Raw genomic sequence first — 17,155 nt, 5'->3', positions numbered from 1 at the left:
ATCTTTGGTGTGGTAGGCGGAGCACGCTACCTAGTGAAATCTAGCAGTTTTCTATACGTACACGTCGAACTCCACGAGTGTTTGGTAATGACGCCCTTTTTATACAACTTTGAGATTTTGATACTAAAAATGTTATGATCCGGAGACCCCTGCGAGTTTTTGGAGTATCTCGAGATATATATGATCAAAATTTGTTTATTTATAAAAATACTGCATAGAGAGCGATATATTATATTTCAGAAATGTACTTGTTTAAAGTATCTTAAATCGCACTTGGCTCCTTGATTCATTAGTTGGAAGCTGGTTCTTATGAGTACCTAATTGGTTTACGGAAATAAAAATTCTTGGAAAGATCTATGGACCTCCACTTATTGGCATGACTTCCATCAAAGGAGATTTAACGATTAGCTTTACCCAGACAAATCAATTACCCAAAGGCTGCGTTGTCTCTGCCATTTTCAGCGAACTAATGAAGATGGTTCTGCCTAAATGATTTTCTTATCGAAATCCAGAAGAGAAGGAAGGATACCTCCACTTCGTTGAAAACAGAGAAAAAGGAGGCCTCCACTCCGTTAAGAGGCATATGGTGGCCAATACTAGAAGTGCCCAATATCGTTTAAGTAATTGAGCTCCAAATAAGTAAAAAAGTAAGTAATAATTCAGGATTTAGACCACTATAGAACACCATGACTCATATGCATAAAAACAGTGACAAAATTTAAGTTAATTTCATTTAAACATATGCTGTTGTTGTTGTTTTGGGGAGTGTTATTGATGTTGATGTTTCTTTGCCGGAAATAAATCCGTTACGTTCCGGTAACAAGCACCAACAAGGTACAAGCCCGAAAATCACCTAACCCCTAGTTCCATGAGTAATGCCTTGGCTGCAAATATCAAGACTTCCCTCGCGTAGGTGAGGTTTACAATTTGGTTACGGAAGCTGTGAATCGCGCCTTTCAACCACTTGAATCCCTATTTAAATAGATCTACAGTTTCTTAGGCGTATTGGTACCATCTCTTTCTCTCTCTCTCTCTTCAGTTTACACACTCACCTTTTTCTCTGATTTCGATTTTGGCACATCCTTTTTCTTCTTACGCGGCGGTATTCGTCCATTAAATTCCTGTAAACGTTCACGGCCTGCTGTAAAATTATCATAACGATCATCGAACTCATCCCAGCTGGTCTCATGTTCACTATGACATTCACGTTCATCATCCTGTGCGGTTGATGTGCGACGCGAGCTAAACAAACAAAGGAAATGCATATAAATAGATGGTATGAGAAAATAATAAAAATACTGAGACAATCAAAGTTTTAACGTAAAAATATAGCAATGATAAAACATATTTTAAAACACTAAAAAAGGAACAAAGATACATTGAAACAACAAAATCAATAGAGCTTCAACGTAAAGAATCTATAAAGAAATTTAATTGTAGCGAAACGAAGGTCCCTGCTGATTAAATATGAATTACTATTAGCGATCGTAATAATATTTTTAATATTATCACAATACAAACTGTAATTAGTGTACAATAAATTCTAGAAGCTGATATGTGTTTGGCATTGTTAAAGGGGTGGTATAAGGCAAGTGACTTGCTTTTGATTATTGTGCTCATTCTCATGGCGAAATATTTATGTGGCGATAAAGTGACGACGATCGATGTAACGCATGACATTTCACTAGATGTGAGACGTGCATTTGTGGGATATTGCACTGGTACGGTTTTCTTAAAACGAAGGGATTATCTTGACAGCCAACTGTAGCATTCAGCATCATTGGTCTTGTCGATATTTAGTTGTGTTGCAATTAACTGCTTGTCACCAAAGTCAGTCGGTCAATACTTGAGAAACTGATATGTGTATTCATAATTGGAAGCTGGGGGAGCTTGTACAGTTGCGTATCGTTGCGGTAGTCGTTGCAGTTGCCAACTGACCGATAGCTCACAGCACTGAAAATATCACATATAATAATACACTTGGTGCGTGAAAAGATGTCATGGGAATTGATATTTTTAGCATATAACAGAGGCAAAATGAGATTTCACAATCTAAATGGCGCGTTAATGCGTTGCGGGAGCTGTTGTCGCACAACTGGCCGGTCGTTGATCGCTAGCGTTGATCGTATGGCATATGGTTATGCTGCCTGCCTCCCTAGACTTCCGTTCATTCACATTTCATTATCATAAACACTATAGTATAATAGGAGCTTTCGATTTTTTTTTCAGTTTGTTTATATGTATATCTCATTTTGTTGTTATTGCAACGTTTATGCGCAAAGTAGGCGTTCTCAGGCGATAAATTGTTGTATATAATTAGTTATTTATTGGTATGAAATATAATGAATTATGAAGGCGATAATGAGCAGTGGGCATACAACAGATGTATGTCTTTCTGTTTTGAATATATTAAATTGAAGATATTTGATTTAAGGCCGTTCCCAACATCTTCAGTTAGACACTTAATCTATAAGTCGTCGAAATTCTCGTTTTCTCTATGCTTACTGAGACTTCGACTCTCAGTTGGGTTACCCTGCGTTGGTGGAAATGAAAACGTCAAATGAAGCTATCTGGAGGATTGCAAAACTCTAATTTAGGTTAAGATGTTGAACTTAATAGTTTTATTTATTATTTAAAAATTATTATTTTTACTACTGCTAGGAATTCAAGTACTATAACCACCGAACTTTCCTTGTAATTAAATTTCAATACCCGCGATATGAGCTATATGGGCTAGAAACACTTTCTTGAAATTTAGTTCTTAAAGTGTAGGAGTGGTGCTCGTGGTAGGAGTGGTACTATGTATAAACAATTTAATCTCATCGCGTTTGCTGATGTGGAAGTTGCTTTGAACAATGTAAAAGATGACGCGATAAAATAAGCGCTCTGGAGAACAGAGGTGGAGGATCCAGTAGGGATTTGGATCTCGCTTTTCCTTTTTAACTGCGATATATCAACTGGATGTAGCGAGAGTTAGTAAGCAGATATATACATATTTAAGGGAACACTACAAGGTGGGATGCTCTCACCTATGACTCATTACTATAAACGATATTTAGCAAATTTCAACACAAATGGTGTAAAGATTGTGGCGTACTCTGTGGGATACTAATTTCGGGTTCATTCCCTTCAGTAATGAGTGAAATCATTAATAAGAACGTTGAAAAAACAAAGTAGGTAAACACAAGGATGTGACCTTAGGCTTAATCAGGAGAAGACGGATCTACTACTCTTCACAGGAAGTACAAACCATCCTCCTTTGAATTATCAATGCTAAATGGTCAACAGTTAACCCTATTAAGAAGTACTTAGTATCTGGGACTAATAATCGTTTTTAAACTCATACACTATGCCTGAAAGGTGAGGTTCGGTAAGAATTAAGGTCTCAGTGCAAAGATGGTGCTATGGTTGTATGAGGCAGTGGTGGGAAGCTCTTAGTAAGAACTACAGTCTCAACAGCCGAAAAAAAGTTCAGTCTACCAAACAGTGGCCTTAGATGCCAACCCAAACTTGCTTCCGATAGACATGCACATATTATGCACGTCGGCACAAACCACATTGAGAGTAAATGTATTTGGGTGCTGGAGGGATACCCAGAAAGGGCACAGTAGCATACTTAATTAACTTTCGCCGGGAACATTTAATGCCGTAATGGATTATTATCTATTTGGAAGAGAGGCACGGCCGGTGGCTTCAAAATTGGCTGAGGTGTAAATGCTGGAAACTATTCGTATTCCCTAGAGATTTCCATCCATTCAATTTAGTCGCTGCAGTATTATATATTGCTTACGATTTCTTCTCGAATAAAATGGAGAGTGATTAAACTGAATAACCAGAAGATCGCGAGCTTTGCGTGTATTTCGAGATTCGGTACTCTCGCGAGAAGCCGATAACTGTGGGAACCTTCTTTTCGAACAAATTCGAGAAATCGTAGTAGCGACAAAAATACTGTCCAAAGGTTTCAGAAGCTTTATCGATGTTGATAATCATATGCCGTATATAAGTCCGAACTAGCATCTTGAGAATAATCTGAAAAATAATTTGAAATTACAATTTTACTTTTTAGGTTATTCCACCGAACTGTCTCTTTTCGTAAAATCATAATTTATACAGTTAATCGACGTACTCAATATATCGGTAGCTGAGTGGGGAATCACCCTGTGTCCGCTGCTGTTTTAGTAACGCTTTGTCTCAGAATTTGGTTAAAAAACGCTCTATTTTAGAATTTTTAGAAAATGGAAAATAACTATAATAATATTGAGATAGACCCCATATAAGAGACATGAAATTGAATGCTCTTCGGCTATATACATTTTTGAAAAATTTCAGACAAAAAACGATCATTAACTTTTTCTAATTTTAATTTATAAGAGAATTCCTTTGGTCCAAGTAAGATTTCTTTCTTTAAGCTGATGCATGATCTTACATCGCTTAAGCTTAGCATTTAAAAGTTTTGACGCTTCACCTGTGTATACTGTGGCGAATATTAACAGTTCTTTGCATCACTGTGCTGCTGCTAAGTAAATGCACAACAGCATTCAAGCAAGCAGCCACACTTATGTACAAGGCAACGAAGAATATTCCATACGCATTACCAGCAGCTTGAAGCAGAGATATTGTTTCGCGTACACATATGTAGTCAGCAGATAGGAGTGAAGAAGAAAGAGAAACAATCACACAGCACGTTACCATCAGCTAAGAGCGGAGGTTGTTACTCACACATACACACGCATATAGCTAAATAACCAAGTATGAAGTACAACTGTTCCAGAAGGCAAGTTCGTGAAAGGTCGGGACCTTGGGAGAAATGTGCGAGCGAGGCATTAGGGGTATAAAGGCGGCGCAAGCTGAGAAATGAGGAACCAGTTTTGATTTAAACGCGCTATTAGTGAAGTATAATTGTAATTGTGAAGTACTACTCCCAAAGTAGTCTAAATAAAGACCGTTTTGCAATACTGAATATGGGAGTATTTTATTCGAAAGTTCAGCGATACGAACGTTAGCAGAAGGTGAAAAATAAGCAGAACTTCGTTACAATACTAGTTTTCGATAAGATTAATTAAGGTTCTTTAGGTACTTCCCCGTATAAGTTGTAAACCCCTCGGTGTGTTTATCTTGTATTCGAAATTTTAGCAATTAACTGAACTTATGAGTTCAAGCTTGTTTTACGAAAAATGTTTAACAATAATTTAAAAGTTCTTAACTACTCAGAGTGTTTCGTTAAAATTAGAAAGCACAATTAACTATTTCTAATTTGTATTAAATGCAACCAACTAGATATATTTATTTGAGAAATTATCGTTAAGTTTTAGGAACTTCGTTAAGTTTCTAATACTTTCATTAAAGTTTTCTTTCGTTGACAAATTTCTAATTATTGAAGTTTTAGTAAATAACTTATATGTAAGTATTAAGTAAAAATCAATGTCTTACATTCAAAATTTTTTCAAAACTCAATCCACTTACCGCTTTTGCGCATCCGAAAAACTGCGATGCAATCGCGCATGTCCCTTCGCTCCGCACGACGATGACGACGTCGATGTTGATGCTGTACAAGTGCGGTGATGCGTTGTCGTTTCCGTTGAGCCGAAAGCATTGCCACCGGTGCAGGTGCTCGCGTTGGCCGTGAGCGGTGTCGGCGGTGGGGTATATTGGTAATGTGGATATGAATATTGTTGATATTGTTGCGGTGCTGTTTGACTATGTGCGCTCGCGTGACTACTTGGCGGCATTGGTGGTGCCGATTGAGGTGGCTGGAGATGTGATGCGCTACTACAGCTACCACTTATATTGTGATGACGAAAAAAAGTAGTCTCTTCGCCAGCGGCAAAGCTAACGCTGGTTCGTGGTGTACGTGGAGTGCTGCGACTAGGTGGAAAGAATACTTCGCCGCCTCCGCCACTGCCACCGCCACCACCACCTCCACTACCTGTATATGGGGAAGGACTGTGTAAGTGACAACATGGACTGGCTGGTGGATATTGAAAAGCTGGCGTATCTGGAAGAGAAGAGAGAGGGAATTAAATAGAGTTAAATATATTAAATTCGGTAGTTAAATAAAATTTAAATAAATACGTTTATTTCAGACCAAGATTATATTAAACAATATTGTTAAGTTGATAATAAATTTAGTTCGGTTCTGCGGATGAAAATAAGGTACATTATCGGCCGGTTTTTCAGTACGAGTCTTAGTTAACCAGACAACCAATACGAAGGACACATGCGGAAAGTATATCACCTCAAATATCTAAGTCATTAAGAATGACGTGTAATGCTGTCATGTCCTGTATATTGGTGGAACGACGATATAACAGAAGAGCGTATAAAATATTTTTTCCTCGGGGACTGACTTACATAACGTTGTTGGCTAAAATTAAAGGGCAGAAATAAAGGCAGCCTATGTGCGGAGAGTCGTCGAAATTCTTTTTCCGAACAAGATTACTGGATTTATCAATGCAAGGGCGTCGAAGGTATAGAAATCTCATATAGGCCTTAAAGCAGCGATTAGGTCAGGAACATCAGTATTTACCGATCTTTTCAACGACTGTATACAAGAAGGCCTCTTCACCCGCTCAAGGAAAGGCAAAAAAAAATGGTCCTCTTGCTTAAACCAGGTAAGGTGGCCGCCAAGCAATGATAAAAATACAGGCCACTTTGTATGTTGGACTTGTTAGGAAAAATCTTTTCGTAAGTATTATTAGTAAGCGTCTACAGTAGATCCTGTAAAGCCCAGGTGGCTTGTCAAATAATCAGTTTGAATTTCGAAAATCAAACAAACAATCAATACAAACAGTTGTCAATATAGCACGTGAAACCATAACCGGAGGTCAAAGTAAAAAAAGCTTTGCGCGCTGATTACTTTGGATATTAGAAATGCTTTTAACACGTTGAACTGTACGCAGACAGCGCTACGAGACGTCGGCACGCCTGTGCAGAAAAATTGGTAGCTATTTAAGCGACAGAGTACTCATTTTTGATACGGATGAGTGACTAAGAAAGCACAACATCACAGGCGGTGTAATTGGGGATCTGTTCTAGGGCTAATTTTATGGAATGCGATGTATGATGGTGCTCTACGAATCGATCTTCCCGGAGGCATGCAAATGGTCATCTATGCCGATAATATTGTCGTCGTTGGAGTGGCCAAGCAACTGGATCTGCTCAAAGCATTATGTAACGAGGCCGTAGAAAGAATGAAGGAATAGCTGTGTGGAGATGGCTAGCAATAAGACAGAAGTGGTTTTGATGAGCTCAGAGCGGTCTGCGGATGAGTTAGTCCTAGCCATAGGAGATTATCATATAAATTCAAGGCCTTTCTTGAAATATTTAGGATTAAACATTGACTCAAAACTAACTTTCAAATAGTACTTCAGGGTGGTGGGAAAGAAATTTTCTAAAGTTAGTGGATCTCTAATGCGAACAATGCTCAACAGCGGCGACCCAGTCAAAGCTACTCGTCAGCTTTTATCCAATATAATCAGCTCGAAAATATTATATGCAGTACCAGTATGACACGGCTCTAAAATGAGCACCCACAAAAAGATATACTAGCAGCTTGCCGTGCTTTTCGGACGGTGTCCGACGACGCGATCCTTGTTTTATCTTGGAAAATCCCAGTTGATCCGCTGTCCACTGAAAAGGACGATCTTTACTACATTTGATTCAGGCGACCATCTGAAGTTGCCAAGACAAGCACAAGGTAACAAACAAAAGGTGGACCGTTAGTTCGGCATATAGCGCAATGATACAAGCAGAAGCACGGCGAGCTAACCTACCACCTCAAACAGACCCCACTTATTGTCACGGCGGTTTTAAGGAGTATTTACATAAGCGTAGCATAGAGGATCATCCTTTCTGTTCACACATTCCGACAGAATTGGAAAACGCAAAATACCTGATGTTGCGTTGCTCTCGTTTTCTCGTTGAAGGGCCCTCTACACACAAAGTTTTTGGTACGTTCTTAAATAATTTAGTTCCCCTAACACATAAATTGTTGGACTGCTATAAGCAAAATGGCACACGTTTCGTTAAGTTTATGTATTTTTATTTGGGCTAGGCAGTGTTGCCAGAACTTTTTAAGAAAAAGGCTAAATTGACAAAAATAAAAAGCGAAAAAAGGCTAAATAAAAATGATTAAGGCTAAGAAAAAAGCTAAAGCTTTAAGGCAACTTTCTATACGTTTTATTAATGTTTTCATCCAAGACATAACAGACTAAAAAAAAATTTAATTAACTTTTACTACAATTTCATAAAAAATTTAAAAAAAATAGTTAGCAGATGCTATCTGTGTTTTAATTTAATAGGGTCACATGATAAATAAAAATCCTTTATAGTCTATAAGTTTTCGTAATATGTCTGAGGTAAATGGTTTTTTATTTTCAAAATAATAAGGCCGATAAAATTATTTTCAATAAATCTTCTTTTTCCTCCTTTTCCTTTTCGAGAATCCATTAAAGATATAAACTCTACATTCCACACTAACTGAGAACCTCTTTTTCAAGTTTTTGGAAGGTGTTTTACACATCCAATGTTCTAAAAATTGAATCTACATAAAACTGTTTATTCTAAAATTTTGAAAAAGTTAAAAAGAGCTAAACAATTTCTAAAAAAAAAGCTGAAAAAGCTTAAAGCTGAATCGCAGGTTTCCAATCTAAACGGAAGAAAGGTAAATCTAGCTTGAAAAAAGCTAAAATGGCAACACTGGAGCTAACACATGAATACATTTGCCTTAGGTTGAGAGCAGAGTGCTCGCTATAAGCTATGCTAAGCGAGAAGCAATTTTTATTATCTTATATTTCACAAACTTGAAATGTTTTTGCCACTGTGGCAACTTTTACAAATTTCCATAAGAAATCATTTTCATAATTTTCAATCTTTATATTATAGCAAGGCTTACGCTTCCACTCTGTAGTCAGCCTTAAAACTTTCAATTAAGTTCAAAGTCATGCGTAAATTAAAAACTGAAAAAAGTAAGAGATACACCAGAGGAGCACCTATTTTTGATCTATCGATTATGCCGTTTAAGCTTATAATTGCTACATAAATTTGACAAACACATACACACATACATGCATATATGAGGATCAGAATTGCTTTAATGAGCAAAACAATATAAAAATGAACAAGTTAGTGCCACCTGCACCACTTGGCGTCTTTATGACACCCACACTGCATGCAACAAAAAAAAAAGCTTTAATTCGCCACCTCAAGTGCTTTACAATTACAATGTTGTAATTTTTTTGTATCAATTTTATCAGCAAATTAGCGTTAAGTCAAGCAGAAAAGACACCTGAGAGGTGAGCACCAACATAGCCACTTGCACATGTGTATATAACTATATATGTATGTATGTGTGTGTGTATTATTTGTTCATACGAAGTTATGCAAAGTAGCAAATTTATTAATACAAATATCGCACATGTGCAGGCGTTGCGTTGTGGCGTCGCGACGGTATGATAAATTAAAGGCATACAAACAACAACAACCATCAAAAAAAAAAAAAACAAGTAACAACATAATACTGTTTTTATACTCAGTTGAGCAGAGCTCACAGAGTATATTAAGTTTGATTGGATAACGGTTGGTTGTACATATATAAAGGAATCGAAATAGATATAGACTTCCATATATCAAAATAATCAGGATCGAAATAAAATTTGATTGAGCCATGTCCGTCCGTCCGTCCGTCCGTCCGTCCGTTAACACGATAACTTGAGTAAATTTTGAGATATCTTGATGAAATTTGGTATGTAGGTTCCTGAGCACTCATCTCAGATCGCTATTTAAAACGAACGATATCGGACTATAACCACGCCCACTTGTTCGATATCGAAAATTTCGAAAAACCGAAAAAGTGCGATAATTCATTACCAAATACAGATAAAGCGACGAAACTTGGTAAATGAGTTGAATTTATGACGCAGAATAGGAAATTAGTAAAATTTTGGACAATGGGCGTGGCACCGCCCACTTTTAAAAGAAGGTAATTTAAAATTTTGCAAGCTGTAATTTGTCAGTCGTTGAAGATATCATGATGAAATTTGGCAGGGACGTTACTCCTATTACTATATGTACGCCTAATAAAAATTAGCAAAATCGGAGAAGGACCACGCCCACTTTAAAAAAAATTTTTTTTAAAGTAAAATTTTAACAAAAAATTTAATATCTTTACAGTATATAAGTAAATTATGTCAACATTCAACTCCAGTAATGATATGGTGCAATAAAATACAAAAATAAAAGAAAATTTCAAAATGGGCGTGGCTCCGCCCTTTTTCATTTAATTTGTCTAGGATACTTTTAACGCCATAAGTCGAACAAAAATTAACAATCCTTTTGAAATTTGGTAGGGGCATAGATTTTATGATGTTAACTGTTTTTAGTGAAAACGGGCGAAATCGGTTTGATGCCACGCCCAGTTTTTATACACAGTCGTTTGTCTGTCCTTCCGCATGGCCGTTAACACGACAACTTGAGCAAAAATCGACATATCTTTAATGAACTTAGTTCACGTACTTACTTGAACTCACTTTATCTTGGTACGAAAAATGAACGAAATCCGACAATGACCACGCCCAATTTTCGATATCGAAAATTACGAAAAATGAAAAAAATGCCATAATTCTATACCAAATACGAAAAAAGGGATGAAACATGGTGAGGTAATTGGATTGGTTTATTGCCGCGAAATATAACTTTAGAAAAAACTTTATAAAATGGTTGTGGCACCTACCATATTAAGTAGAAGAAAATGAAAAAGTTCTGCAGGGCGAAATAAAAAACCCTTAAAATATTTACAGGTATTACATATATAAATAAATTAGCGGTATCCAACAGATGAAGTTCTGGGTCACCCTGGTCCACATTTTGGTCGATATCTGGAAAACGCCTTCACATATACAACTACCACCACTCCCTTTTAAAACTCTCATTAATACCTTTAATTTGATACCCATATCGTACAAACACATTCTAGAGACACCCACGGTCCACCTTTATGGCGATATCTCGAAATGGCGTCCACCTATAGAGCTAAGCCCCACGCCCTTTTAAAATACTCATTAGCACCTTTCATTTGATACCCATATCGTACAAACATATTCTAAAGTCACCCCTGGTCCACCTTTATGGCGATATCTCGAAAAGGCGAACACCTATAGAACTAAGGCCCCCTCCCTTTTAAAATACTCATTAACACCTTTCGTTTGATACCCATATTGCACAAACGAATTCTAGAGTCACCCCTGGTCCACCTTTATGGCGGTATCTCGAAACGGCGTCCACCTATGGAACTAAGGATTACTCCCTTTTAAAATACTCATTAACACCTTTCTTTTGATACCCATATCATACAAACACATTCTAGAGTCACCCCTGGTCCACCTTTGTGGCGATATTTCGAAACGGCGTCCACCTATAGAACTAAGGCCCACTCCCTTTTAAAATACTCATTAACACCTTTCTTTTGATACCCATATTGTACAAACAAATTTTAGGGTCACCCCTGGTCCACCTTTATGGCGATATCTCGAAACGGCGTCCACCTATGGTACTAAAGATTAGTCGCTTTTAAAATACTCATTAACACTTTTCGTTTGATACCCATATCGTACAAACGCATTCTAGAGTCAACCCTGATCTACCTTTATGGTTATATCCCTAAATGGCGTCCACCTATAGAACTATGGCCCACTCCCTTTTAAAATACTCATTAACACCTTTCTTTTGATACCCATATTGTACAAACAAATTTTAGGGTCACCCCTGGTCCACCTTTATGGCGATATCTCGAAACGGCGTCCACCTATGGTACTAAGGATTAGTCGCTTTTAAAATACTCATTAACACTTTTCGTTTGATACCCATATCGTACAAACGAATTCTAGAGTCACCCCTGGTCCACCTTTATGGCGGTATCTCGAAACGGCGTCCACCTATGGAACTAAGGATTACTCCCTTTTAAAATACTCATTAACACCTTTCTTTTGATACCCATACCATACAAACGAATTCTAGAGTCACCCCTGGTCCACCTTTATGGCGGTATCTCGAAACGGCGTCCACCTATGGAACTAAGGATTACTCCCTTTTAAAATACTCATTAACACCTTTCTTTTGATACCCATATCATACAAACACATTCTAGAGTCACCCCTGGTCCACCTTTGTGGCGATATCTCGAAATGGCGTCCACCTATAGAGCTAAGCCCCACGCCCTTTTAAAATACTCATTAGCACCTTTCATTTGATACCCATATCGTACAAACATATTCTAAAGTCACCCCTGGTCCACCTTTATGGCGATATCTCGAAAAGGCGAACACCTATAGAACTAAGGCCCCTCCCTTTTAAAATACTCATTAACACCTTTCGTGTGATGCCCCTATTGTACAAACAAATTCTAGGGTCACCCCTGGTCCACCTTTATGGCGATGTCTCGAAACGGCGTCCACCTATGGAACTAAGGATTACTCCCTTTTAAAATACTCATAAACACATTTCTTTTGATACCCATATTGTACAAACAAATTCTAGGGTCACCCCTGGTCCACCTTTATGCCGATATCTCGAAACGGCGTCCACCTATGGAACTAAGGATTACTCGCTTTTAAAATACTCATTAACACCTTTCATTTGATACCCATATCGTACAAACGCATTCTAGAGTCACCCCTGGTCCACCTTTATGGCGATATCTCGAAAAGGCGACCACCTATGCAACAACCACCACTCCCTTTTAAAACCCTCATTAATACCTTTAATTTGATACCCATATCGTACAAACACATTCTAGAGTCACCCCTGGTCCACCTTTATGGCGATATTTCGAAACGGCGTCCACCTATAGAATTAAGGCCCACTCCCTTTTAAAATACTCATTAACACCATTCGTTTGATGCCCATATTGTACAGACAAATTCTAGGGTCACCCCTGGTTCACCTTTGTGGCGATATCTCGAAACGGCGTCCACCTATGGAACTAAGGATTACTCCCTTTTAAAATACTCATTAACACCTTTCTTTTGATACCCATATTGTACAAACAAATTTTAGGGTCACCCCTGGTCCACCTTTATGGCGATATCTCGAAACGGCGTCCACCTATGGTACTAAGGATTAGTCGCTTTTAAAATACTCATTAACACTTTTCGTTTGATACCCATATCGTACAAACGCATTCTAGAGTCAACCCTGATCTACCTTTATGGTTATATCCCTAAATGGCGTCCACCTATAGAACTATGGCCCACTCCCTCATAAAATACTCTTTAGTGCCTTTCATTTGATAGACATGTCATACAAACACATTCCAGGGTTTCCCTCGGTTCATTTTCCTACATGGTTATTTTCCCTTATGTTGTCACCATAGCTCTCAACTGAGTATGTAATGTTCGGTTACACTCGAACTTAACCTTCCTTACTTGTTTTTATTATATTGTATTGAAATTACATACATACATAAATGATACGCAAGCACTTTTTAATGCATTTAAAGCAGTTTAAATGCAAAAGCAAAACTCATAAAAATCAATCAAGCAGAAGAGGGCGGCATTAAAGAGCCAATATATGGAAAAAAGAAGAAAAATAAGGAAACTAGTGTGCAAGTATGCAAGTAAGAAAAGAACGTAAAAAATGTGCCAATAAAAACTGTATATAATTTGCATGAAATTATAAAATTTATAGTTTATGTTAATATGCGCGTTTATTAGGGTGCTAATTTTTCTCATATTGTATTTATTTTTTCCCAAAATAAAATATTGTTTGTATTTTTAATGGTGTGTTCGAATTTAAGTTAAGGTTTTTAAGAAAATTTCCTGACGATGATGATGTGGCGGTTTTGAAAATGGTACCATCGCAATATGCCAGTCAATGTTTCCTTCTTTTTTTATGCTCTTCCCTATAAACCAAAATAATAATTGCATAACAGTTGAACAACATTTATTGTTTATCATTGTTAAGCTCATTAATTCTTAATAATCCTAAGCAAAAAAAAAATATGTTTTTTTTTTCCTTTTTTTAAAAATAAAAATTAAAAAATAAATGTGGAAACTAATCAGCATACGTTGTGATAAGAAATTGTTGTGATTCAAGGGGCTGTATAGCCCAACCATTTCAACCAACCCAGTTGTCAAACTCATCAACCCATGGGCGAATACTATTGATCTAGCTAGATAGGCTTTGGTTTCCCCAAATTCCGCACGGAAGCAGGTTCAACGTGGTCAAATCGTGGCGATAAAACTCTCCCCAACTCTAGGGATGCCTCCTTATAGCTACAAGAAATGGTAGAAAATAGGAAATGGGCGAGGCTCTGGATACTCCAAGTTTTATACGGTAAGAGGAGGCTTAACGTGGTCAAATTATATCGTTCCCTAAATGGTGTTATTCTCTGAAGCGTACAGGAAAAATATTCGGCAAAGGACCATCAACCTCGATTAAACTCTCAAAAACTTTCGCGGTATGCTCCTATCGGAAACATAAAAAGAAGAATTATTGGTAGTTAAGAAAAAAACACTAGTATATGATTTTTCCTTTCATTATCTTGCAAAAGTCATATGTGCCTAGGTACCAAAGTATACAAGATTATGAACTCTGGTGTTGATTTCTAGCAGATGCTTCGAAAGTGCCCAAAAGTTATCCTCTCGACGAAGAATAAAAAATCACGCTCTATAAGTCGCTCATCATACAGATCCTGATGTAAGACTACGAATGATGAACGGCGTCGACAGAAAATAAAATGGCCTTAGAGTGTTCGAGAGAAAAGTTGTCCGGAAAAATTATGACTATGTCCGTGATGCCGGCGGCGAGTATCAAAGGAGATATTATGATGTATGAGCTTTTTGCTGTTATGAAGATAGTGTGGTGAATAAAAAGCAAAAAGCTTCGCTGGCTAGCTCATGTTGTGCGTTTGAACGAAGACGGTTAGGTCAAGAAATTATTTCAGTGGCGACCTACACTAAGTTGGTAGAGGCAAGTGGTGGAAGACTTGAACTCCCCTTGCGCTTACAATTGGCATAACTTATCGCAAAACAGGGATAACAGACAGGACTTTTTAAGGAACAGTCATTCAGCGCCAATTAAAGATTATAATAATACGTGTTCCTACTTGTTAAACCATAACCTTCATATTGATGTTAGAGGGAATGCGTTTTGTCGTAAGGATCACGATCTCCGTTTTTGCTCTCAGCAGCGGCAGACTTTTATATTGCACATTATTTATTGCAGGGCTGTTATAAGAGTAGGTACTTCATCTGCCAAAGTGACAGAAAAGTAGTTTTTGACATGAGCAAGCCATACGGAACTTTTCAGTGATCGGGTAATACCACTTTTCGTCGGAATCAATTGCCACCCTAATACTCATATAAATGCTCATATGCACGGCAAATGATGTGTTTATCTTGAAGTTGCAAATGTCATGCATGCTCAACTACTTGTACATATAAATATTTGCATAAAATGAAATACCCAGTAAACATTTTTAAGAAATCTTTGATATCGAAGCTAAACAATTTTTTTTAAACATATGGCTGAGCTTCTCTTTTAATTTGCGTAGTACCACCTTTTTATTTTCCTGGAAATGGGACCTACATATTTTATGCTGTGTCTGAATTTTCACTACAAAGCTTTTCATGGCAGAATACACTCGGAGTGTTTGCTAAGCCATTTTTAGTAATTTTTTCCTGTTGCTTATTGTGATATACAATATAAATATGTACGCAAAATAAGTATTCTCTTTACAAGTAGTAATAAATGGCTTCTCGTCTTACTACTTCGCTTATTAAAATGCAATTTGAGCACTTTACTTCTATTACATATTTACATAATACTAAATATTGTCCTCATGAATATGTCAATGCGTTCTTAATTTATACAACTGCATACGTATAAACATGCGTGTAAATATTCGCACATACTCGTACATAAGTATAAACATAATAAATATAATATGAACTTTGTCCTTATATAAATTTATGTTTTACTATTTCAACGGTTATTTGAAGTCTTTCTAAACGCTGGACGAGGCTGGAGAGAAGATCTCATAAGCAAGGTACAAAGATATGTTACCATACACTTTTACAAAAACAAAGATTCTAGGAATGATGTACTATATTATAAGTTCTTATAATCAAGTTAGTAGCATTAACATAGTATAAAGTTCTTGCTTTGACGAAGAAAGGGAACAGGTTGTGTGGTTGCTTGTTTGCTGTGCCGCCCAGCTACAAAGTCCTAAGCGCACGGGTCGCCATTTTGATGTACATTCTGCTGGAACCAATTGCTGCTGTTTTAGCATGGCTAGTAGGTGTTTCGTTCAAACCATTTGGTATGGGCAAGGAGCCTGCTGATATCTCTAACGGTGCATTTAGCTACTTCCTGGGGTTTCGGCAGTGTATAACTGCACATAGTTTATAAACCTAGTTTAAGCTAGAGCTGGGTAGTCACACAATTAGTGCGCGACTGTTTCCTTGTTGCCTTTCTCCGCCACAGCTCTTTGAAATGCTGCCCCATTCTCTCAGCATGCAGGCCAAGCAGCCAGTGTCCCGTGATTGTTGCAGTTATCCTAAAAAGTTTTTTTACCTGATCTATTAAGAAGGTCCTCTGTTCAACTACTATCGTAATTTGCTTAGTTGTCTTGCAGGTGTTGGGAGAGTATCCGTTGGAGACCGCTAACTCCTTGAATCTGCTGCAGTGAATATTTCGTCTGACCTCAATGTTCCTTTGGCCCGGTACCAATACAAGGGTTATTCCTGCGGAGTTTTCTGTATCTTGAAACGACATTTTGCAGGTGAAAGAAAGACGAAGGAAAGTGGGAGTTATGCACTTGGCTATCTGAGTAAATGCACACTTCGCACCCCTTCACCGCGTCCTCCGATAGGAGCGTTAATGCCCCCTTTTACCCAGAACTTTCGTCTAGAAAATACTCTCGAAATTGGGAAGACGCACTGACATTGAAATTTTAAGATGCTCACTGAAGACACCCACTCCCACACCGCAATCCATTTTGGAACCGTCGGTGTAAAGTGAAATTGCGTTCTTTCCTTGCACCCCGTCTCACTTAATTCAACGTGCGACACTTGCCAAAACTTAATGATGCCGTGTGATAATCTGATGTTGGAGGCACAGCGGGAAGCCTTCTGAGAATACTACTGTGGCCATATTGCGA

The 17,155-nt window shown here is 37.7% G+C and overlaps 1 protein-coding gene across 6 annotated transcripts in view; it reads right to left on the bottom strand.

The window, feature by feature from the left end:
- hid (head involution defective) overlaps positions 1–17,155 on the bottom strand; it is a 99,934-nt gene that overhangs the window by 15,354 nt on the left and 67,425 nt on the right. For all 6 annotated transcript variants that reach the window (XM_067787217.1, XM_067787218.1, XM_067787219.1 and 3 more), the window contains exons 3-4: positions 5,464–5,995; positions 1,053–1,242 (exon numbers count right to left, since the gene is read on the bottom strand). In XM_067787217.1, the coding sequence (XP_067643318.1) occupies positions 1,053–1,242; positions 5,464–5,995 (722 nt within the window). The remainder of the gene's footprint in view (positions 1–1,052; positions 1,243–5,463; positions 5,996–17,155) is intronic.

The sequence above is a fragment of the Eurosta solidaginis genome, chromosome 5 (genome assembly GCF_040869045.1).
Source record: "Eurosta solidaginis isolate ZX-2024a chromosome 5, ASM4086904v1, whole genome shotgun sequence".
Lineage (NCBI taxonomy): Eukaryota > Metazoa > Arthropoda > Insecta > Diptera > Tephritidae > Eurosta > Eurosta solidaginis.
Note: the sequence above shows the minus strand (reverse complement) of the source record. Positions and strands in the feature narration are given on the sequence as shown.